Raw genomic sequence first — 25813 nt, 5'->3', positions numbered from 1 at the left:
TCTTCCTCACTCCCTGCAGAAAACTACTGAAATGAAAATTGTGGATTAAAGAGACCTTTTACACTCCCACAGATGTTTGTGTGGGAAAGGATGACTTGCCCTTTGGATTTAAAAAATCACAACAAGCTTAGTAAGACTTATTTGTCTTACTTCTAAAGAGGAGACTTCTTTGACAGCAGTCCATACCAGTCTAAATATAGCCGAATAGCTGTAGTCCAGAAAGCTTTTTAAACCTGTGCAAGAATGTGTCTTGTAGTTTCAAATAAACCATTAGCCAGGATTTCAAGTTGTTCAAAAGCCTCCTGTTCCATTTGCTTTGTAGCAGACTCATCAATAACTTCCAGCTTTGATCCATACTGCTTTGTAGTCTTTTAACTTCCAAGTGGACTGTAGACTGCGTTAATTCCTCTGTGAAGCTTGTTCGTCTTCCTTCTGTATTACCACAGTCTGTGAAACAAAGCACACATCCTTTGTTCATTGTTACATTTCCCTTTCTGACTGTTTAAGTTTACATTGTTTCAAACTGAAAATTCATCTCAGCTGAGTGAAGTCCTTTCAGACAAAGAGAATTCTGCTGCATGGTGGTAAAATTATCTGTTGCTCAAGGCTTTTGCAAAGTCATTTCTTACTGGTCAGAGCAGAGGAATCCACAAATACTTTCTAGACAGCATGTATTCATTTGGTGGTTCTGTAGCAACAATTGCTCATGTTCTCCAGAAATGGAGAGGCTTCTTGACCAGATTTGTCATGTTCTCTGGATCACTTAGTCTTGACTTTGTCTTGCCACACATTAAGCAGCAGTTTACTGTAATTGGAGGGTTACCATGTGTGCTGATGGGTGCTTGAAAACTTGGGGTGTTCATTCCTCTGTATTAAAAATTAATTTGGCCTTTCCTCCTGAGAGATTAGTAAAGCAGAATTTGTCACCAGAATGGCTAGTGGGAGTGCATAGTGGATAGTTCCTCAGTTTTGCTAAAATAAGAGTCTTCAAAATATCATTAGGTTTTTTAAAATTCATAGTGAATTATTTGTTAAATATTTGTTCAATGCTGAAATATCTTCTTCCTTCACAACTAAAATACCCTGGAACTTGAATTTCACTGAATTTCTGGCTGTAACCCTTTCATTCCAATGCAGAACAAAAGTTACCTTCTAAGAATCTGGATATGTCTGAACAGAAATTATTTTATCCAAGTCACTCTAGGTTTGGTTACGCTTCAAGGGCACATTGTGTATCCCCCTCTCAGCATCATGCAGTGAGTGATAAAGCCTGAGTGGGATGCTTGCTATGTCAGTCCTGAGGTCTTGTCAAGCTGATCACTAGTCAGTCATCAATTAGGCAGGCAGGGGTTTATGTGGGAAGGGCGCTGTTTTGTTTGTTGCGGTTTTTTAAAATTATTATTACACAGTTCATGGACCATAGGTAACAAGAACCTTTTTCAGGCTCTGTTGTTTTTTTTTTCCTTAAGAAACAACACCCTGTGATAGAATTGGTCTCTGTTGGTGTCTTGCATTTATTTAAACTGGATCATGTATTTGTGTCTAATTGTAGTGATTTTCTAAACAAGGCATATGAACCAAAACTTCTCCATTACACCTTTGCTTTAATTTCCTTTATAGAGGACAAAACATTATGCCTTTTCTTTCAAGATTAATTAATTTTAAACAGATTTAAAGTAGAACTTGGGCTTGATAGATTCTCAATGAAAATCATGTGTGTATGATAGCAAGGAAGCCCAGTTCATGAAGGCGTAGTCACTGAAAGGCAGAACGCAAAAGAAGAGGTAAAGATAGTTGCCATAAGTCATTCAGAGGTTCAGTGGCAAAATACAAAAGAAAGCACATGTCTTCTCCTCTTCTTCCCTGCGCATAACTTAGTGCAGCTTCCTGACATCATGGTCAGGCCTCCTGCTTGGTGCTTTTTTGAAATTGCCTCAACTGCCTGAGCCATCAGTCCAAATCTGTTCTTGCTATGGACTAGTACAGCACGTGCAGAGCACATGGAAATAAAAAGCCATCTGTGGCTGTATTTGTGATGTGACTTTTCACATCTGTTCTTCCACTAGAGAAGGAGCTCTGTCAGCGTGACTGGTGGTTTGGAATTTCACACTTGAGATCATTATGTGTGAGAGGGGAGAGACGCAGGTTTATTGGTGGCTCTTGTGGTCTCAAAGCCTGATGCAGTTTATAGATTCAGAAGAAGGCTGAAGAATGTCGTCATGCTCTCATGCTACCTGTTATGCCAGCCATTAACTCTTGGAAGATCAGTATTGTGCTCATTGTCATAAAAAGAAGAAATTAAACCTCCCTATGCAGAAAAATCATACAAGGGAGATGTGCTTTTGCAGAGTGAGTCACCTTCTCACTTTAACTTTTTCTGTGTAAGTAAAGGATAAATCCGTTCTTGATCTCATGAACAATGCAGGTAGGCAGGAGGATGCTTCTTTGCCTTTTTCTTTTTTTCTTTTGCCTTCTAATCAAGTACACCTCATGACCTACTGCTGCTCCAAATCCATGAATATATGTATGAATGTATGAAAACTCTATGCTTTCAGGATGTGTTATATAAAAACACCCCAGCATATCTAGATTATGTATGATCAATTCACACAGCTGTTTTTGCTAAAAAAGCCTCTTCAGAGCCAGGCCTGATGTCAGAATCAAATATTTAGTAGTTCTTTGACTTCTAGTGAACAATAAATTAGTATCTTGGCTTTAAAGTATTTTGCTGTTAGTGACTGTACAGCTCACTCTGTACCTGTCACACTGCACCAAGTACTAACATTTACCAAACACCACACATACCAGGAACCAGGAGAGGCAGAGCCAGCTGGTTTCTCCCCTAAGAAGTCACAGAGTCGTTGCCCATGGGCCATCTGTCATAAGGTCTTAACTATTTGCAGGCTTGGGATAAAGATATGTGTTCTGAACCCTCCTAAGCACACCGCTCCCACCACGGGGAGTAGTTCCTAAGTACAGCTGCTCTTTTCCCTTGAAATGTTTCAGCCATGTCCTGCTGGTAGAAGAGAATTCTCAGAAGTGCATTTCCCAGTGCCTTTTTGAGACTCCTTTCAGTAAGAGCACTCAGACTGCCAGCCAGCTCTGCAAATGCTTTCATACATTGAGAATAGGAACTGTGGAAGTTCCTCACAGAGCACAAAAGCTGATTGCATTTCCTATGATAAACCTATTCCTCTTCTCTATCTCAAATGTATGTGCTGCTAGAAATCCTCCCTTTATACTGTGACTTATCTCTTTAAGTGTCTGCTATGTAACTATGTAAATACTGGTGGTGTATCGCTGATAGAGATTGTCACTGCATTGCTACTGGTAACCAGTGGTTATGTCACTTTCCCTCGCTTGAATAGGCTTTGACTCATAGTGGTTTTCAGGACAATGGTTATAAAATAACACACTGAGGGGTTGCTGAGATTATAGTTTTGCAATAGAGACAACTGTCGACCGCAAGGCTACAAGAAAGCATTTTTCTTCTTTTTCTTAACGGTTCTGTTCTTTTATAGCATGAGATTTTCTTGCATGGAAGTTTGGAAAACAAGTCTATGCTAGCAAGCTGGAGCCTGGAAGGGAAAACCCCACACTCCTGAGCACAAATGCTCATTCTTTCTAACTCTTCTAAAGCACTTCTTAACTGAAATTTTAAGTGTTTCAGTTGTCCCACCTTTCTTTGGATTACTTGCTGGCAGGCTGTGCCATATTTTGGATTATTGTCTGATTTAAGTGATGGCAGAAAAGGTACTGAAACCAGTGCTTATTCAATTCTTTTTCTAATTAAAAGACTTGCTTGAGAATAGCAGTTGATGTTAAACTTTTTCTTTCATTTTTGTAAAGATTCAAGAACCCTAGAGACAAGATCCAAATTTTTTGGCAGATCCAAAATGTCTTCACGTCATAATTGTTATTTGTGATACCAAAGACAATTGAAGGGTCTGAGGGCTGGCTTCTGTGTCCAGGTACATATGTGATTTTCTATACAAGCATAATGTTGCCTGCACATGGACACAAACATCACAAAATTAGTGTGTATCATTAGAAGTTAAAATCCAGATTTTAAGCAGCTTTAAACTATTTTTTCTCTTTAAATCTAAGGTCATATGAATTTTCTTAAGTGTCCTCCCTAAACAAGGTCTTGCAAGACTCAGGTTGCCTCTCCTTTCTTTCATCTTTTCTCCTGTCCATTCAAGCTCCACAGGCAGAGCTCGTCCCTTAATATTTGCTCAGCTCCTGCAGTCTAAACTGAGGAGTCCAGACACTTCTGCAAGTAAGAAAATGGAAGTTAATTCCTTCATCCCCTCCCTTGAGCTTCGTGAGGATGCTGATATGTAAGTAATAGGATATAATCAGAAATTTCAAATTCTGCAGTGGATTTTAGGACAGTGTGAAAAGTGATCTATATTTTTAGAATGTATGTATACATAACGTGGACATTTCTGGTAGCTGTAAATATGCATAAAGCTGCAAACAAAAAAAAAAAGCATTACACAACTTCTTTTAGAACAGTTTATTTTCTGTAGTAGCACAGGTGATTTTCTCTCTAGACTACATTTAGCACAGACAGTTACACAACTAGTGCAACTCTCTCGTTTAACAAGAATCGGTAGGAACACGCAGATTGAAACGGTCAACAGAGCTGCTCTTAAATAAAGATACATCAGAAGGCATGTGCATTTCATCTAGAATCTGGCACGGACAGATAGAGCTGTGTAACGTGCCACACTGCGAAACTAAATAAACACAACATTTTGCTTCTAATGTTTTCCTTAGTTGTAAAACCAGGAGCACCTGACATTAAAATAGCTTCACTACTACGTAGATTCCCTTAAAGAGAAGGATTAGCTACAAAGCTTCGCGATTCCAGTTTTAGCAGGAAATTGCATTCTCGCTTTTCAAAACCACTTCGAGCCGAAGTGTTTCTTTAGCTCTACCGGCGGTACCAAAACACCGAACGCTGGCGCGAGCTCCGTGTCTCACCGAGGCGCCCGTGCAGACCAGCGGGTCAAGCCCAACTCCGCGCACGGTGCGCCCGGTGGGCAGCGCTCCACAGCCCAGCGCCTAGGTTCTCCGCACGGCTCAGACCACCCAGCACCGGGGGTAGCGCCTCTGGAACGGGGTGTTCGAGGGGATGGAGGAGCCCTCCCGGGAGCTGTGGCGAGCCCCGGGCCCGGCGCGGGGCGGCCCCTCCCGGCGCGGGCCGGGCCCGAGCGTTACAAAACCGCCTGGTTTTGTAACAACCTGCGGGCGCTGCCCAATCAGCGCCGCCGCCGCCGTCACGTGCCCGCCTTTATATAAGCGGCGGCGGCGGCGCGGGGCGCTCCCGGCGCGGGGCGGCAGCAGCAGCGCCATGGGCCGGCGGGGCCGCGCCGCGCCCGCGCCTCACGGCGTCCCGCGCCACCGGCCGCGCTAGAGACGCCGCCATGGGCTCGCACCTGCCGCCGCGCCCCGAGCCCCAGCTGGTGCTGCAGCTGGCGGCCGGGGCTCTGCAGGCGCAGAACTTGGAGGCGCCGGGCGGCGGCCTGGGGCCCGAGTGGCAGGTGCTGCTCGGGCGGGCGGACGCGCTGGCCTTCGGCGGGCGGCTGCACGAGGCGCTGCCGCTGTACCAGCTGGCGTCCCGCCACCAGCAGCTGCGCGCCGAGCAGCTGGAGAAGCTGGTGGAGTGCCTGGCGCAGAGCGTCCGGATTAAAGAGGGGCTATCCGCCGCCGGGCAGCCCGCGGCACCCCGCGAGTGGGACGTCTTCAGGTGCCGCAAATGCCAGGGCTTCCTCTTCGAGCCCGTTTCCTTGCCTTGCGGACACACGTTCTGCAAAAAGTGCCTGGAGAGGGACCGGGCGCCCGAGTCCCGCTGCGTACTGTGCAAGGAGGCGGGCGGCGCGGCGGCCGGGCAGCTCCTGCGGGTCAATGTCATCCTCAGCAACCTGCTGACCAAGTGGTTCCCCTGCCAAGTGAAGGCTTCGCAGCTCCGGCATGAAGGGAACCTCCTCTACAAGGAGAAGAAGCTCCAAGCCGCCCTGCAGAAGTACAACGAAGCGGTCAGCTTAGGTAAGAGCTCCCCCTCCCCGCTACTGGTCCCCGGCTCCGCGCCGGGCGAGATAACTTTCCACCGGCCGGGGCTCGCTGGCGGCCTCTCCGGAGCCTCTCGTCCCGCCGAGCCCTGGGCTCGGCCGGGGATACCCCAGTGCCCGGGAGTGTGCCGGGGACGCGCTCCCGCTGGCCACCGGCTCCCCGGGCCGGGCCCTGGGGCGGGTGTCGGGAGAACCCTGGAGGGGAGCGCCGTGGAGGGGTCTCGGCTCTTCGGCCCGCGGTGAAACTGGGTCAGGAGAGCAGCGGTTGCGTAAGCCCGAGCCTGCGGTCCGGCTGGGCTCTCCCCGGCCGGCGCCGTTGTATAACCGGCGGAGCCGGGGGGGAGCGGAGCGCCGCGCCCTGGGCATCCCGCCGCGCCCCGGGAAGGGCTCTGGGCCCGGGGGATCCCCGCAGACACCACCCCTGTGCGCGGAGGAGCCGCTCGCAGCCGAGCGCGAAGGCAGCGGCGGGGATGCGTGTTCCGCACCCCCGGCCGGCCCTGCTCCGCTCTCCCTCCCCATCGCCGGGAAGCGCCTGCGGGGCTGTGCAGGGAGAACTTTTGATGCGGTCCTTTTCATGCAGTTTTGAGGAGAAGGAAAAGTGACTCACGCTGCAAGTACTAAGTAAAAGTTAAAGACAAGGTATTATAGAGAGGCGTTTCACTTAAATGAAAGCGTTCCCAAGAAAAGTGCCCAGCCTTCCCCCAGCGCACTCTGTGTCTCCATGCTACAGTTTGTGTAACTCGGTGATCATTGTAGCGCTACCTGATTCTTCATGCTGTCCCTTCTTTTCCTGTGTTTTGAGCTCTGGCATGAAAGGACCTTTATTTATCACTTAAAAACTTTGATGCTACCAATTTTGAAACTCGTCCCTACAGTATGACAGCATTCCTCCTGCTGTGTTAAATGTCTCCTGTGTGTCTCTACCAACCATCTGATCCTCAGTCAGTGCTGGTAATTTGTTGTGTGAGCGTCTCAGCATTTATTTATGCAATGTTCTCTACAGTTATATAATACATAGCTGGCGTTTTGTCTGGAGTTGCCCAAAGAGGTTTCCAGATTTATTTCAGTACATAGTTATTTTCAAACTGGATGTTTTGTGGGTTTGTGCAACTTGGAAGCACCAACATGTGTTTTTTTTTTTTAAAAAAAAAGGAATAAAGCTTATGAAACTAATTTCTTTTTACCTAATCAACCACTTTTTCTATTTCTTACAGCTCCAAATGACCACTTACTGTACAGCAACCGGTCCCAGATTAACTCTACTTTGAAAGCTTGTGAAGATGCTTTGCACGATGCAGAAACAGCGTGCAGGCTCCAGCCATACTGGTTGAAAGTAAGTTCTGACTCCAGCTGTACTTTTTAAAAACTTTGATACTGCCCTGGTAGGAAATGGTTAGAATGGTCAGACAGTGGAATCTGGAGGAGGCTTTAAGTCCTGTAACTTCTTGGACTCCTGCAATTTACAGACATTTAAACATTAAATTCTTGTGCTTCCTGGGGTGAAGGAAGAGAATGCTAGTCCTGGAGAACGAGCTGAGTTGACTTGGATGAATGTCAATTTTGTGAATTCTCTAAAAATTGAATGCTAAGGACCAAATTACCATTTTGGAAGCTAGATATAGGGGAAGTAGATGTTTCCTATATCAGTTTGGGTCAGGTGCTGTGAGAGTCATACTGGCATGAGTGGAAGAATATCCTGTTTTTGCTTATAGTTTTCAGGAGTGTTGTTTTAGAGACCCAGACACCGGTGGATGTCTAGGTGTAAGACATGGTTATAGTGATTTTTCCTGTCTAACTTTTCTTTCTTCAGAAAGATTGTTTGTACTTTCACTGTGGCTGCAGCTGTGAATGTGTTTCCTTGCAGGGTCACCTAAGGAAAGGACAAGCATTAGCTAATCTGGGGAAAACAGAAGAAGCTTTAAGGGAGTTTCTATTCTGCCTTGCTTTAGATACTGGGAACAAGACGGCCAAGTCTGAGGCGCAAAAGGTGAGTTCCCTAAATCATCTGGAACTGCACAGTCGTTTTCAGAGGCCTCTCATAAAGGAGGATAAGATTTTTTTCTTTTCCTCTCTCTCATTACTGTAGAGAGCTGGATGGAGATATAAATCCAGACTGTTGTTCACATTTGAGTCGTGTATTGCTGATCCGAAGATAGGAAGGTAGCAAGAAAATTATACTCAGCAGCCATTCAGTGGAAACAGTGTTAGCATCAACAATTTTGAAGGAAAATTGAATTGTTAATAATTGCCACCCACAGATTATTGTGATTCTCTAATTTCTAATCTGATTCCTAGTCTGGCAATTACCTATGATGGAGTGCAGAAGAGGGGGAGTTGCTATTGAATGATGTATCAGGCCAATGACTGGCAGAACACAACACGCAGCACTCATCAAACTCCACTTGGGAGCAGCAGCTTTCTTCCTACTGCCAGTCATGCTGCCCAAGTGTCAGTGTGTGCAGGAGGTGTGAAAGAGGAAGCAGTTAACAAAGGAAGAGCGGTTTTAAAACAGTTTTTTTAGGGTTGCTAATAATTAATGCTAAATAAGCAAAAAAAAAAATGGATCTGTAGTGAGGCTTTTTGCAGTTTCAACCTACCATGTATGTGAATTCTTGCATGGCTTTTGTGAATACTGCTGTTTTACCTACCCCTCAAATCTCTGAAATCCTGTAAATCAGTAGTTTGACACTGGATCTTTTTTGTTGTTGTTGTCATATTTTAAAGGCTCAGTGTTGCAGTGATTACTTATGGCAATAAAAATATAATAGTTTTATTTTCCTTTATGGCAGTGTATTTATGCCATTCTCAATCACTGGTGGGATGGGAACATTAGGGTTTCTATGTGCTGTAGCATGTAAGGCTTTCTAAAAGCACAGTAGAATTCTTACAGTAAAATTCTTATTCATAAAAGTAACAGAGTATAACTTGGTTGTAGTGAAATCAAATTTCTGTCTCATTTTATATATGGTTGAGATTTCAGGCTCTTGAGGATTTTTTGTCACTGATGTTTGAGGGGGGTTTTTTGCTTTTTTTCCCCAGTGGGTTTCATGCAGTCTTTCATTGTCATTATGTCATGATTTGTGCTCAAAGTCATGCTAGAAGACTTTCTGTGAACTAGAGCAAAAAGACCAGAAAAAAACAGATATGTTTCTAAATTCTGACTCCGTATAGCCATTTCTAAGCAGTGGGGTTCTGAGAAAAACTAGGCTTCTTATGACTGAAAGAATTACTTGTGCACTCATCAGACACAGAGTTCATCCATGATGCAATATTTTACTAGGTCATTTCCAAGGCTGTTCTCATAACAATGACATACTACATTTTACCAAATTCTTTGGGTGCAGTTGTGACGCTCTGCTTGTATTAACTGTCTGCCTGTGTTAGTTTAGACATAGTGTGATCCTGTGAAATCCTTTTTGGCTTTAAATAGAAATCTCGGCTGTCATGTGGCTTCCTCAGGCATCAGCAGGATCACCTCAGTAGGATGTTGAAATTAGTTTTTGAAGTGTGAATCTTCTATTTAGCTCTGTTTTTTTCCTTAAATATTCATCTGGTAATCTATGCCAGCCATACAAAGGGCTTCAAGCTGCTACTTGAAACAGATTCACTTATTTTCTTATAGCAAATGAAAAAATAGCATTTTTCTACTGCCTACCTTTTTTGTATTCTCACATAAGTGAATTAAAAATAGCTACAATTTACAATATCAGACACATTTACCCAACTGGTCTTGGATTAAGCCTGTGAGATGAGTGCTTTCTGTACTAGTAAACTCCAGTGAAAGATGATATGCAGAAAAAAAAAAAACAAACCCACAACCCAAAAACATTTAAGAAAGATGTTAATAATTTCTGATGGGCCCTGAACTGCAGGACAAAGAGGACAAAGACGTGTGTGTCACATCACAGAGAATGGTTAATAACTCTGTGGGCTTGTTTAACTCTGAAAACGTTTCTTGCTGTCTGTTTGGCCTGTATTGCGTTAGCTCTTGTACTTTTTGTTCCTACCCTAGTTTAAAGGGCTCTTTAAATGGTTTTAACAAAACCCTGGATACTTCTTTCAGCCATTCCCTTACTTGCTTTTTCATTTAGAGGTTGCAAGGAAGGAACTAAGCAGTGAAGTGTTCTGTTTTATATCACAGCTTCTACTTAGTTTGTTTTCACTCATCCCGGGAAATGCTCAGGAACACTTACCCGATATCCTGCAGCTGTTGTCACATCACTCTAGATTAAAGGGGAATCTCCTAAATTCAGTGGGATCTGGAGGCACCAGCCATAACCTACAAAGGTTGCTCAAGGTAAAGATCAAGTCTGATGTGTGGTTCTTAATTTGTTTTGTGTTTTGTGTTCATATTGGGAAGCCTTCTCTCCTTTTTGCCTCTGTGAGATAGGAGGGTACATTTTCTCAGATTTTTACTGAGTTTCAGAACATACAAAACAGTGTTAACTTACTGAAGTCTCCTTTTTTGACTCCTTTTCTTTAATAGAACTCCTCTGTTGTTCTGATAAATTTTATGTCAGAATCGACTCGGTTCTACTCCTGTAATTCTTTAGGTCTTTCAAGTAGTTGGTAGTGGAAAAGGGCCTCTGTAGATTGGATTTAGATACCCTCAAAAGCTGTGAAATGCTAAAATCTAGAGCTTTAACTTGAGCTGTAACTGGTGATGCCAGTAATGAAGTCGTTCTATACTCAGTCTGTACAGTACTTAGAGGTTATTGTAGAGCTACGTAAAATATATTAGCTACTTCATAACTTTGGTTTTGCAGCTGTAGTTTTGTGAATGGCTGCAGAGGTTTACAGTCATAGGTTTGTCTGGATCACTTCTTCACTGAAACCTGAACTTTGGGATGGGGTTTGCATCTATTGTATATTTAGGAGAAAACTTGGCTAGTTCTTACAAACAAAAGTGGTAGGTTTTGAGCTGCCTTGTTGAGACTGATAAGAAACAATTAGTGACATTGCCCCATGGAAAGTTTGTTAGGATATTCTGACAAGAAACCCTTTTGCATGACTCTTTCACAAAGCCATTCAAGGCACAGTTCACTCATCTTCCTGCATGTTACACATCACAATCCTCAGTGTCTGTTTTGGGGTCCATCTCAGGAGGTGATATTACAAAGCTGACAGGTCATCACCTGTCCTGTGCAGTGGCTGCTCACAGGATGTCCTGTGGCCATAACGGGATAAACCCTGAATGGTTTATCCTCTGAGAAAGGAATCTGCCTTGCAAGAGGAAACTCTGGGCATTTTCTCTTATAAATTTTGTGTGGTTTTGCTGCTTCCTTAAAATGAACTGATGTTTTGGTTTTCCTGTTGGTTAATGCCATCACCATTATATAAATAATATGCATTTTTCCATAGGTTCAATGATAACAATTTATTTAACATGAAATCTAGCCATATATCTACCTGAATCCAGTTTCACAACCTTCAAGCTTTAGAGTCACACAAAAGGGCTGGAAATACTCAGTGGTGGGGAAATCAAATTTGTTGGTTGGTTGCTTTTTGGGGTTTGGGTTTTTTTAATTAGGATTAGCAATTCCCAGACTCTTGCTTCTTGACCTACAAAGTCCTTCCTGGTGGTCCATAATATTAAAGATTTTTGACAGGTTGAGTTTTTTTCCTTATCAGGTTGTTGGAAGTTTGGTCTAATGTCAGTCCTCTCTTCACACAGGTCAATATGGAACAGAAAAAGGGTTTTTCCATTCAAGAGGAACCAAATGTAACTACTTCTGGTAGTTTGAGGAAATCTATACAAATTACAGAGAGCAAAAAGGACTGCTCAGAGGAGGCGAACAAATTCACCTCCATGCCAGAGTCTGCTTTTCTCATCTCTGAGAAATGCAGCCTCCTGAAAAGGAAGTGCTGCTCAGAGGAGATGCGAAATGCTGAGGTGCCCTGCAAACTGATGAAGAAAGGTATGTTTAATTACACACAGGGCAGGTCCATGGCATGCAACGCATGGAAACTTTTCTTTTGTAGGATTCAGACAAAGAGGGACCAAATTACACTTTGCCTTTTATATTTTCTCTTTTGCCTTATCATGGCATGCATGTGGATTCTTTCCTCTTATCTGTAGAGAGAAAGAAGTCTAAAAAGGGTCATGTGCTTTACCCAGCAGACCTCTGAATCTTTTAAAGAACATCAGTGTTGCACATGATCTTACCACTTTCTATAACAATTTTTAAAGTTTAAAAGTACAAACTCTATTTGTTCTTGATATCTGCTCTTGTTTTCATGCTGTGGGATGCATTTACGAGGGTATGAGAGAGAAATTTGTCTCACTTTAGACTTTCAACACTAACAAAAAGTGTTTTGACATTGATTGCAAAGGCAAGGCCAGATTGAATCCTCTGTAAGTGGGTATAATGTAACCAAAATTTGAGGGACATGTGCTGTTTTGTGCCAAGGCTGAATTTGAAGTTTTGCATAGAAATTACTGTAATGATACTTCATGTTCAGTAAGTTGCAAGTATATACAACACACATTTAAATATCAGATGCTGGCATAAATACATGAGATAGCATTGTGCTTGCATAGTTCTATTCAATTACTTTTTTTTTCCCCTTATTGATAGATGTAGTTGATACTAAGGAAAATAGCACTGGACAACATATTCCATTTGAAGTTGTGGATCCATCAGATTTGGACTGCTCCCTGTGTATGAGGTGTGTTCTTTTCTCACAGATATCTGTAGCTTTCCAGCTGTATCTTCCTTGCTTTTATGACCTAGAGATTTTTTAGCTTACTTGGTACTTATTTTTGCCTCTATCATGAAATTAGCTTTTACTGTGATTTTTACTCCAGTGATGCATTTCTAAAGTTTTGGTTCTGAGCACTGTTGATGAATGGGGACTCTTTGATCTTCTCTGGGCTAGTGATTGGTTTGGAAAGGGCACACACAGTCACGTGAGGATTAAGTATGTTAGTGAAGGTGTCTGAAAGATTTGCTCTCACCACTGATACCCACCTAGCCACTGACACAGTGCACAAACCCACAGTTTGTCATCTGTGAATTTGTAGAGCTGTTTGTCACGAAAAGCACAAAATATCTGAAGAAACCACATCCAGTGAATATTCTGAGTTTGCGTGTGAAGTACTGTGGTGCTGCTATAGCAATAGGAGGATCTTGCGAGTAAACAAAAGAATGTTTTAACTCTTGCTAAAGAGATGTGTTCCTCACTTTGCTGAGTCAGTCACTCCATTTGCTTGAAGATTTCTTCTTCCAGTTAAACAACAGTTATTCTTGGGAACGGCAATGGCTTAGTAAAACAAGTAGGAGTTGTCAACTGCATCTATTTTACTACTTGTTTTGTACAAAACATTTTAACTTTGGCAAATACATTATGTGGGGTGTTTTTAGTGACTTACAAATATTGGGAAGGTGTTTCACTTGCTGCAGTGAGTGTTGCTTAGGTTGTTTCATTTTTTTAATTACCCAAATTTATCTGTAATTCATGTTTGGGTTAGTTTTTCACTCCAAATTATTTAAGATTATTTTTTAATTCTTAAATAGCAGATAACCTCTTTAGGGATTTACTTCTGAAGGCCTGTGTTTTGAGAAATCTGGATTTTGTTTGTATGCCGGAGAGGAGGCTTCAATTTGTTTCAGATAAACTGAAAGCTTTGAGGACTAACTGTTGTATTGTCTGATTTGCTTCTGCTTGGAATAAATAATATCTGCCCCTTCTCCCTCTGCCTGTCTACAGCTAAAATATCTTCCAAAAGTTTATACAGCTGTGAAAACACTCAGTAGTGCAAAGAGCAAAACTTTCCTTTAACAGAAAGCCACACAATTAGTCTTAGATGGTTTAGTGATTCTGCTTGTTTATCATGGTGTCCCCAAAGCATTTTTCAAGTGTTTTCAATAAAATTAGTTAATCCTACTTTCTCATCCTCTGGTAAATCAGAAACAGCCAGACTACAATATATTTGTAAAGGAATTAGCCCAGGGATTACTGTTTCCCTTACAGTATAGAGGATGGAATTGTAGTCCCAACTGCAGGCCTTGCCTTCAGAAGGACGTTAGCTTTTTAACACCACTGCTCAAGGAAGGCTTGTGCTTAGGAATGCTCTCCTGAGATCTTTCTTATTGTTTATGCAGACTGATTGTAATTATTTCCTGCCATATGCTTCAGAAATGTTTGAGATTTGGTTCCTGAGATACTTTGGACTAATTACCTAGTAACCTACTGACCTGTTCACAATTAACAGCAGGAGCTGTTATTAACCTGTTTGTCTGATGGAGGGGTCGAAATGATATTGATCTACCTTTGCTCCAGCAGCAAGCAGAAAATACAAAGTAGTCAAAGCAACATACTGGTGAGAAAAGAAGGAGCATTAATCGACAACAATTTAGTTTCTGTTCTTAGAGTAGCTCAAAATAATGTCATGAGGAGTCTTGCTGTGTAGTGTTTCTTTCTGCAAGTCATGGAGCTTGTCCAGGTCCTCTAGGAGTTGTTAGGAAAAGCTGCTGCTGGCTTTTGTGAGAGCTAGGGCAGACTCAGGAGGAATTTTAACAGGAGTAAATCTTGTCTTTATGCAAGATTTCAGATGAAGTCAGTCCCTACCAAATAATTATATATGTAATGAAGTACTTACTGGAACACGAAGTAGAATTCAGTGTTTCACATAGTGTAAGTGAGGTTTCTGTTTATGAAACAGTTAACAAGTGCTTTCAATTACACCATCAGGTTGCAATAAGAGAGGTGTGGCATTTTAGATACTATTTCATATGTTCCATTGCTTGAATGTCAATGTTTTTAGTAACTAATGACTTTTAATAAGCTCTCTATGGCAGTCTTGTTAAAAGCCAATTGCATTCTTGAATACACTGAAAGATGTCAAACGTGGGTTTACGTATTGTAATTTCCACATGTTTAATAGAACATGGTGTACTGTTTTGATAAACTAATATTTTAAAGAAAAATTAATTCACCTAAATTATAATGAGACTAGTATTTAAGACCTTAAAATGCTCAGACAGTGTGTTGTAAAATACAGTATATTCCAGACAATTTAGTTTCTAGATTTGAATTATTTCTATTTTTATAAAAACTTATGTATTATTTACATCTCCTTAAGGTCTTTATTGACAGGGAGGCATGACTTTGCAATATCACATAATCAAAATAAGGAAAAAAACCCATGAGAAATAGGTGTCATAGAGGTCTTGAAATGGGTGAAAAATAGACATCATGATACTTTGAAGACCTGGCCTTATATATTTAAATATTCTTCCAGGTGAAACATGAATCTCCTATCACTCATTTTCCAGAAAAGCAGTCACTTGAAGGTTAGAAACTCTATTAAAAAAAAAAAAAATTAGAACTGGCTTAATAGAATAATAAAATTGTTTAAATTGGAAAAGACCTTCAGGATCTTTGAGTTCCACCATTTATTCCAGATCTGCCCAGTCCCATTTTATTGCAATTACTGATATGGGCTATTACTGCAAATAGGTATTTTGTACTTAGCTCTACACATACAAGTAATCACAAAATTTCAGTAATAGTTGTGCAAGAATTGCTCAATTTCTTTAGAGAAGTCAGATGGTCCAACTGCTGGTTCTATTTATTGTTCACACGGAGGAGAATTAAATGCTGGCTTGTTGGAAGTTCGTGACAATATTGTCCCTCACATTCACTGAAGTCAGAGTTTGTGGGCTGCCTTTCATGTTGGGTGGCAATAAAAAAGTCTGTAAGCTGAATAAATACAAAAGTTGTTTGAAGAAATTAAAAGCAAGAAGCAACTTTATCCCTGCAGTAGTCAGTAGTTAAGTTAGTGAATGAATTCAGCTTTTTTTGGTAGAAACATTTTTCTTTTACTTTAGTACACGATATTGTTGTCTTTTTGCTCTTGGGTTTTCCAATCCAGGCTCTTCTATGAACCTGTCACTACACCTTGTGGACACACCTTCTGCCTCAAATGTCTGGAGAGATGCCTGGATCACAACCCAAAATGTCCCCTGTGCAAGGAAGGGCTCTCAGAGGTAATCCTTGGATTTTTTCAGCAGGAGTTCAAGTGCACGTGATAAGAACAACTTCAAATTCAGACAGCCTTGATATTTCCCAGCACCAAAAGAAATATTACATAACTCAGGAAGAATGTGACCTTTAAATTCTCTTGTGAGTTGCCAAACGTGGCTAGTCTCTTTTCAAACCTTAGGACCAGGCCCGTACTTAAAAAATCTGTAGGTGATTTTTACTTTCCAGATTTCCTAAGTAAATGTCTGTAACACAGGGAATAGTTAAAAAAACAACTCTTCAGTGGCAAGTTTAGCCAACGATAGAATCACAGACATCAGAAAATGGGGGTAATCGATGATGCCTTTTGCACAGGCACCATACTCTGAGTTGCTGGATGCTGTCTCTTAACTGCGTGTTCTTACTGCAGTGCTTGGCAATGAGGAAATACTGTAAAACGGTCCTAATGGAGGAGCTAATAGCCAGATATCTTCCAGAAGAACTCACTGAAAGGAGAAAGATTTATGAAGAGGAAATAGCAGAGCTTTCCAAGTATGTAATCCATTTATGTAAAATCCCATCTCTAATTCTGCTGCTGTTGGCTGTGAATGGCTCTTGCTGCCATGGAACACAAGCTGAGATGCTGATGGAGCTTCTTTCTCTGTATCATGTGATTTCAGGGAACAGGGTCCAGGTGAAACTGCTTGAGTGAGCATCTAGAACTAGATACTGTGCTAAAGAATACAGAGAAGTAGAAGAAATCCAGAAGGTTGCTTTATAAACCAAGTACAAAGCAATGTGTCTGCTTTCAGTGAACCTCTATGAAAGGCACAGAGTGAGAGAGTAGGTAGAAGCAGTCTGACAGGATGGGGTTTGGAATATACTGGATAGGGAAGAAATGGGATTAAGGGATAAAAAAAACAATAGAGATCAAATAATGCTTTCACTAGTGTTATAATTTCACTAATGTTATAATTTCACTAGTGTTATAATTTCTATTTTAAAATGTCATAATTTTAAAGAATACGAGACTTATATGTCAGTAGTTTGGTAAGACACCATATCTGATTTTTCCTTTCTTTCTTACAGCCTAAATAAGAATGTTCCCATATTTGTATGCACAATGGCTTATCCTACAGTCCCATGTCCTTTGCACATCTTTGAGCCGTGTTATCGGCTGATGATCCGGAGGTGCATGGAGACTGGCACCAAACAGTTTGGGATGTGCATCAGTGACCCTGTCAAGGGGTGAGTGAAGAGTTTGGACCATGTGAGGTACCCACTTAGTCTGGAGCCATGGAGAGGTGCAGAAAGCTCCATGGCTGTAATATCTGCTGTAGCTTTCCAGTAGAGAAAGTTTCTTCCTAATCATGCAGGTTAAAGGCATTGAGGAGACAGAAGTTTTTCTCTTGAGCACTTGGATCCTGACTAATATGATTAATATAATAATGTCTGTTCTCTCAAAATACTCATAACTGAATGTGTGTCACATGTGATTGAGCTGCAGACCTCCAGTAATGCATGAAAAGAAAGTGTGTATTTCTTCTGCTTTCAAATCTGCTGTATGTTTTGGCACAAGAAATTGAAATTGTAGTAAGGTATGTTCTTGGGCTAAATTTCCTTAAATTATGGGTATGTTTATATCCTCCCTGTTCTGAATATAGTGGAGGCTGCAGGAGTATAATAGGACCTACATAAGGACTGGCTGAGCATTTATATTGAGCCATTTGCAGTCAGTCTGAGGTCATTTGACTTCAATGTTTTACTCTCTATTTAGCTTTTCTCCCTTTTTTGCTATAACCTGCTGGGTGTGTGTACTCTGTGAAAAGTACAATTTGCAGAAAATACCCTCCTGCAAAGTAAAATCTGCTGAAATTGTGCAAAACCTTTTTTCCTCATAGATTTCCTAGTCCTTTCATAATGCTAATATTCTGAGTTGCACTTGTCCTTCTGTACAAATTGACTGAACATATTAGGATTATGGAGAAAGTTTGAAAGCTTCTGATCTGTGTATCTTCCCGTTTCGTAAGATGTTCCCTGTATTTCAAAACATCCAGTTAGCATTAATCAGATTAGACAGTCTGAATCTTCCTGATAGTTTTGCAAACAATTGTGGAATAATTTGAACTACAGCAAGTCAGTGCAATGAACAATAGAAATGAGCTGACATTTGTAAATACCTTTGTGGTAGGGACTGGCTGTATGGCAGCTCTGTGGAACTCAGGGTGGGGAGAATAAGACTTGTTTACTTGCTTTTGTTCTGATTTCAATAGGTTTGCAGATTATGGCTGCATTCTGGAGATAAGAAATGTTGAATTCTTTGCTGATGGTCGCTCTGTTGTAGACAGCATTGGCAAGAGGAGATTTAAGGTGATCCAGCACAGCCAGCGTGATGGATATAATACAGCAGACATTGAGTACATTGAGGATCAAAAGGTAAATTTAGAAATACTTCATTTAAACCGTATTACATGCAAAATTCTAAGCATGTATGTTTTTAGTGAGTTCTTTTTTTCTGTAGAAGTTTCTAATAAAACAAATCTGTGATATTTAATAACTGCTCATGGTAAAGGTGGGACACATAATAGTTAGCGCGCACACACACACACACACTGCCCATGTTCTGAAGAGTGTTTCCTGGAGGTACTTATCAGAGGACAAGACAAAGTGAATCCAAGATGAGCTCTTATTGCTCTTCTAGACAGAATAATTGCAGTTTATAAAGAGGATGGAGGGAGAACCTGACATAATTTGTATGGAAGCTAGTTAGAAAATCCCCATTCATGTGAGAAGCAGCAGGATTGGGTCCACCATAACCTTTAAAATTGCTTGCATTAATTCTTAAGAGCTTTTGGTGTATAATGGGAAGATAAAATGTCTCCTCTGAGGCTCTACTGAATTTAAAAAAAAAAAAACAAAAAACTTTACATAATCTTTTTTTCCATTTTTGTGCAATGTTTGTGTAAAGGTTTTTTCATACAACAATCCATAAAGTGCAAATTCTACAAATAGATTTTTTGGCTTAGAATACAGTCAGAGTGAAGAATTTGGATAGCGGAGGGTCATCAGAAGGGGAAACACCAAATGAGCTCTCAGTTTTTATTCCAGAACTCTTTTGGCATACTTTTTTTTTTTTTCCCTTTCCCCTATCCAACCCTAAAAATCCAATGCCTTCCCCAACATGCAGACTGAACTAACAGTAACCTTCCCCCTCTCATTTCTCATTCCAGGTGCAAGGACAAGAGTATGCTGCATTACTTGTTCTCCATGACTCTGTCTATGATCAGGCTTATATGTGGTTTAACTCCCTCAAGCAAGCACTCAAAAGTCGAATTCTCAGTCATTTTGGTCCAATGCCAGCTAAGGATCCTGACCCACAGGTATCCAGAATCAGTGGCTTATGTAACTTTTAGAGACAGAAATAGCAGGTATATCCGATAAGCCGGCAGACATTGTATTTTAAGATGAAAATATGAATACTCTGCATTTACCCCATGTAAGCTGAGCCTCTGAATTTAGTTGCCACAAGCCAGTGGTAGCACAGTTGCAAAGAAAATGCTTATATTTAATGTTGCTAACTTTCTGAGACTGTTTGTCTCACTATTAATCCCAGGAGACTGAACTGCCTTTTTTTCCTGCTCCACTACCCTGATTAAATGACTGAGAGTAAATAGGCAACTGGAAACTTGTTACTTTTGTTAAAGGACTGCAAATGGTGGGGTCCTAAAATAACAGAACATAACAGCAAGAGCTAAATATGAGGTAGTGTCATAAAGTATGGAGAAGGAAGACAAAAATCCTAAAGAGCTGGGTCAGTAATAACATGGGGGGAAAACAGATTTTAAAAAATCCAAAAGGCCCGCCTATAAATTGTTGCTAGTAATAGAAATGCCTTTACTCTCCTATTTTTAGGAAAGATGCCACTTGTATGTAATCTGTTTCAGGCCAGCCAGTAATCGCAAGCCATTAGGCTGGCAATGAAATTATCAACTTGCTACACTGCTACCAAAAACTGTGTTTTCAGAGTTAAATCCTCAAAAACTGGACCTTACCAGCTGTATGAATCCTGACTTCTAATTTGTTGGGTTTTTTTTTCGTCCTGACTGCAGGCTAACCCCAATGGGCCAGCCTGGTGCTGGTGGGTCCTGGCTGTCCTTCCTCTTGAGAACAGAGCTCAGCTCCCTTTCCTGGCCATGAAATCCCTCAAAGACCGCTTGAATGGCATCAGACGTGTCCTTACATTCATGTCTCGTACGAGGTTGCGGTGATGGTGAGGAGCAGAGCTGGGGAATCTCCCACAGTCCTTGACTGCAGACTGTCTCTTGTAACTTCATCTAACTGCAATAATGTCTTACAGATTTGAGTGTCAGGGTGTTTCAAGCCTGAATTTCAAAGACAATGAGTTATAAAGAGCAGGGGATGTTTATGGATACTTCAATAGTTTCCATTTGGAACTGAGACGAGTATTCAATCACTGCACTGCTAAATTAATAACAAATGGGATAGAACAAAAAGTGATCTTGTTTGCCATAAACCTTTAAAAAATCTTAAGGGGTTTTTTTTAATTTATTTTATTTTTATTTTTGAGTGGATAAAGGATAAACTGTGCAGTTTAATGTGAAGCAGAAGTAATAAGGTTAATGCATTATTTCAGTGAACTGCAAAGTCTTTTATTCAAATGGTTCAGGTTTTATATAGCATTGTGTAAAATAATGTTCACAACTTCTGTTTGATAATTTATTTTTGCACTATGATTTTTTGTTTCAAAATGAATATTATTTATGTGTTCATTCACTAGAGGAAAGTGAGCTGCTCTATTTATAGTGTTTTTACCCTGTATTTATGACTGGGGCAATAATGGTGATTCTAGCAGTGCACAAGCAACTGCTTTGATGATTTTTCAGTTATTTGTGTTCAAATACTTTGAATGTTTTTCTACTCATCCCCAGTCCTACTGTAGCCTAAGAACACCCCCAAAACATCCTGCCTTGAAGTCTTTGAATACACAGATTGTCTGAGTTAATTCAAGCACAGCTGTTGAAGGTTCATCCTATGCTTACAGTGAAGTTCCTCATACAACCAAACAGTCAAGCACCTGCTTAGGCATGTGTTCCAGTGCTTGTGTAAATTCAAGTACTGATGGTTGATGTCAGTGGGAATTGACCATAGTGGTGACAGAAGGCTCTATCCCCCAATATTTCACAGAACAGAATAACTTGAAGTTGAATTTATATCTGAACTCTTTCTTGCAAAAATGGACAATGGCTACAAACAACTGCGAAGGAAGAGCTGCAATATATGGAAAGTGGCTTATCCTAGAGAAAACTGGAAGTACTGGTGTCATTTCATTGTGGGTTAATATATAGAATTTTTTTCCCCCCATCAACTCTTGTTGCTGTTAAGATGAGTTTTATTTCTTTTAATTGTTTGGTGGGATTTGGCTTTGGAGTGTGTGTATGGGAGGGGGAGGGGGGAGTTATTTTGAACTGTAGGACTCAGAGGGTAGTTTGTGTCACATGAGAAGGAATATGTTGTAATAAATGCTATTTATTTCACCCCAATCTTCAGGTTTCTGTTAGCTTCAAGTCTCTACCCAGCTATTGCTTTTCTCTTAAGAGATTGGGTAGTGTTGCTAATAATAGTTATCTCCCAAGGAAAGCAAGTGAATTTTAGCATGATTACTTCTAGCTATAAAGCAGGTAAAAATAGGGCAGAAATGAGAACAGGAAGTATCTTGGTTTTGTTTTTTGGTTTTTTTGGGTTGTTTTGTTTTGTTTTATTTAGTTGTTTGTTTGGTTTTTTTTTTTTAATCAACAGTTCATATATTTCTTTTGCTGCTTTTATTGCTTACAGTGTACCACTTTCTGGGACTGCTCTTACCTCCATCTAATTCTTACTTTCACTGATTTCAATATGAGCAAACCTGGGCCTTTTATTCTAAGCTACTGTTTTCCTTTTCAGTGGCAAAAACTAGAATGAAGTGAGAACGTTATGGAATACTATTAAATTCTTTGGGTTTGTTTATGCAGGACAGCACTCTGCCATTTCATGCCTTTATGAAAAAAATGCAGTAGAATTTGATGTCATTTTTCTGCGTGCTTTTGCATCATTCGTGTTTTTCCATTATCGCATCAGAAATATTTATTAGTTAGAAGTAGTTTCCATAAAACTACCTTTGTTCCCCTTCTATTAAATTCTGTAGAACTTTTAATAAGGGTACCAAAGAAACAAATGGAAGACAAACATGTTTCACCCTTGTGGTGCACATGGAATCTGTATCCTGTTTCCATTGAGCTACTTTGGAAATGCTGTAACTTCCTTCCATACTGCTGGATTTGCTGCACTTCCTCCATGAGTGGTACTTGGCGTGCTGTAAACAATGTATAAAAACACCTACATGTTCTGAACAGTACCAAGGGATGACGCCTCCTATGGCGTTTTGTCTTCATAAGTCAACAACAAAGTGATTTCTACTTGTTTGGAAGTGAAGCTGCATTAAATGCAATGCTTCCACAAACCATTATGTGCTACTGCTGAGCATAAGTGTCTCATATTGCTCCCACAGGAAAAAAGCTTCCACTTTTGTTACTCTTATCTGTGAGAAAAGGAGCTTAAATACTAATTTAAGACTGTTTTCTCACTGATGTAATTATTTTTTTATCCAGCATGCTGTAACTTCTATGTACTCATTCTGCCTATTTTGTTTTAGAAACTGTCATGGAAAGAATCCTTTATTTCAGAGAGGAATATTGGGTTTTTTCTGTTAGCCTTGAGTAAACCTGCCAGAATTTCCAAACAGAGACCTGTGTACATGCCCTGCATGGTGAACACCCAGTGCATTTGTTGCAGCCTGGAAACACTGGATCTACTACGTGTAATGCAAACAGGTCATCTGCATATGCACAACAAATCAAAATTCCATCTGTACAGGTACAGTAGCATTCTCTCTGGGGATACTCTACGGCCACACATCCTAGATTAATGGCTAACGTCTGCAAATTCCATCAGAAATGAGAACCAATACTGAGAAAGATATATGCTAAAGAACACAAACCTGTCCAGGAAAAACTGGACAAGGAGTACCTGTAGCCTTCATTTTGTTGAGATGCTGAAATTTCAGTAATGATGTTTAAAACCAAAAAAAATCTAGGTATGCCACACTATCACTTTTTTTTCAGTTGCATAAATAAGTGCAAGGATGTAAATGCAACATTTATTACAGGCATGAATAAACAGCTGAACAGATTTAAAAATACGTTCAGTTTATTTATAGAAATAGCATTGATCTGATAAAATACTAATTGGGGAAATATTTTATTTAAGCTGCTCACATTTTTCTGGACACCAAACCCAGTTTTATAACCAGTATTGCTCATATGTTAAAAACAAAAAACCCAACAAACTAAATCATGACTCAAACTTGAGTTTCCTGTGGGGTCAGAAGTATTGATTAATCTGTTGTGGGGACATAAGTAATGTATAGGCTGCTTAGACAGTAGTTCAGTAGTTTTAATAATGAAATGATAAAATGGTGTGATAGGCCTTTATGCTAAGTCTTAAGTGACATTCTGGTGTTAGTTGTAGAAGTTCCTCTTGGTTTTTTTTCTGTAATTTAAGTGCTGCTATCTTCCATTACAATGTAGCAATAAGAGATACCAGCTGTCAGACTGAATGGCTGAAGTGTTGCTCACCCTGTCCTTCTGTCCTGTACGACTGCTCACTGACAGAACACCTCAACCATGGATTTATGAATCCAAAGATTGTTTTAATCCAAAAAAAAAAGTGGATTTGGATGTAGCAGGTCTGTCTTAATCTGTGCTGTAGAGAAAGAGCTTCATAGAGTTGAGTTCTGTTTTAGATGGTCTTTTCACAGAATCATAGAATCCCAGGTTGGAAGGGACCTCAAGGATCAGCTGGTCCAACTTTTCTTGGCACAAGCATGGTCTAGACAAGATGGTCCAGCAGGCTATCCAGCCAAATCTCACAAGTGTCCAGTGATGGGAAATCCAACACTTTCCTGGGAAGATTATTCCAATGGCTGATTGTTCTCATTGTGAAAAATTTTCTTTTTAATGATTTCTACTTGGTGCTGAAGTTTTACTGGCATTTAAATCAATGACAGGAGTTGTATTTAAATGCAATGTTTAGGAATGGAGAACATGTTCACAAACACTTATCTAAAAAAGAAAGGTAAAATTAACTACAGGGTTTTTGTGCATAAAACCCCCATGGACCTATATGCACTTAGGGTAGTGCTCCCAATTTCCCCCAGGTCCTACATCAGAGGAACACAATCTCTCTTTTCAACCCCTGCTTAGTTCTCATTTAATTCACAACTGAAACTGTAACTTGTGTAGCATGTAGTTTAGGAGCTGGGGTTTATTTCCAAAGCCCAGTAAATCACTGGAAGTCTTATGGCTATAGCAAAATGGTAGTTTGAGCAAAGTCACTCTCTTGAAACACTTTGCTAAATAAATATTATCTGAAAGAAGAAAGAAATGAATCTGCTTAGAGAGGATTAAAATGGTGGATAATAAAAACCTGAACTATTACATTGACTTGCTCATCCAGGTATCATGTGAAGTGCTTACTAATGTTGGATTTTCATAAGGTCTAAAGTAACCCTCACATAGAAGTGCCTGTATTCTGTTATTGCCATTCTTGAGCTTTTTAATAGTCATAGCCATATATTTTATAAATATAAAACATATGCACCTTTTAATCTTTACATTCAATTTGCAGAACAAAGGTTTACAGAGCAGAAGTGTAGCAAAAACAATGTAATAGCTTCTATAATTCCCTGATAAGGAATGGGAGAAGTATAAAAATGAGGAGCAAAAGACTATCTGTGTAAGATGTCTTAATTTGGAACCATATACTTGTCCAATTTAATTCCATCAAGCTATGTGGTTACAAGAGTGCCAGAAATATATCTACCAAGCCATTTTAAATAAAAAGTTTTGTGGACTTGTATATTCCATTTGTTTGTAAAACATCCTTTTGTGCACTGTAATGAACTTGAAATGAAACTTAAGTTATACTCTCATATCACTGGACAGAGTACTGTTCAGCTACCTCTACATAAGTTTGAAGTAATTTGGTTTTTTTCCAGATTTGTTTGCATTGTCATTTAAAATATATTTTAAAAACTCATAGTCCAAAGAACCTGTATGTGTTTGTAGATGTACTTATAACTATGTTGTACCAACAAAGTCTGTGTGGAGAGTTGTTTCCTAATTAAAATTTTTGTCTTCTTTACTCCTTGGCTTGCATAACAACTGCAGAGGTGAACGAATTTACATGGGATCTGCTTTCTGTTGGTGTTTTAGATAAAGGAACAAAGAACAACTCCTATATCCTGCAATCACACAACAACACTTGAAGTGAAGAAGCCAAACCATAGAAATTAGGTTGTTCAAACCTCAGATGTTGTAAAAGAGGACAGAAAGTGCTGCTGGGTTTTGGGGGGTTGGGGCTTGGTTTTATTCCCCTTCCTCTCTTCCTTTGTTGCTGTGGTAAAGCAAAAGGAATGGGAGCTGAAGAAGGCCTGGCTTACTGCTCTACCCTGTACTTCTCCGGGCTTTACCTCTCTGATGCATGACTTTGCTTTACAGGTTGCTGTGATTTAAACCTATGGCCAGGATACCTTTTCATTTACAGTCTCAGGCAAGAATGCATCCCAGCCACATTTAAGCTGTGTCTGTGTGGTGATGAAAGGACTGCTTTCAGTGATGACCACTTAAGAAGTTCCATAGGGCTATCAAACTCAA

The 25813-nt window shown here is 40.4% G+C and overlaps 1 protein-coding gene across 1 annotated transcript; it reads left to right on the top strand.

The window, feature by feature from the left end:
- Nucleotides 1–5380: 5380 nt before the first annotated feature.
- On the top strand, nucleotides 5381–25301 carry LONRF3 (LON peptidase N-terminal domain and ring finger 3). Its single transcript, XM_066182034.1, has 12 exons — nucleotides 5381–6054; nucleotides 7292–7410; nucleotides 7942–8064; nucleotides 10219–10374; nucleotides 11752–11995; nucleotides 12656–12746; nucleotides 15955–16069; nucleotides 16474–16595; nucleotides 17133–17291; nucleotides 18317–18479; nucleotides 19274–19423; nucleotides 20153–25301. Exons 1-12 carry the CDS (start codon nucleotides 5433–5435, stop codon nucleotides 20309–20311), a joined length of 2223 nt encoding a protein of 740 aa, XP_066038131.1. The 5' UTR covers nucleotides 5381–5432; the 3' UTR covers nucleotides 20312–25301.
- The last annotated feature ends 512 nt before the right edge of the window (nucleotides 25302–25813 follow it).

The sequence above is a fragment of the Chamaea fasciata genome, unplaced genomic scaffold, assembly GCF_029207755.1.
Source record: "Chamaea fasciata isolate MVZ Bird 193981 ecotype frontalis unplaced genomic scaffold, bChaFas1.0.hap1 SCAF_4, whole genome shotgun sequence".
Lineage (NCBI taxonomy): Eukaryota > Metazoa > Chordata > Aves > Passeriformes > Sylviidae > Chamaea > Chamaea fasciata.
Note: the sequence above shows the minus strand (reverse complement) of the source record. Positions and strands in the feature narration are given on the sequence as shown.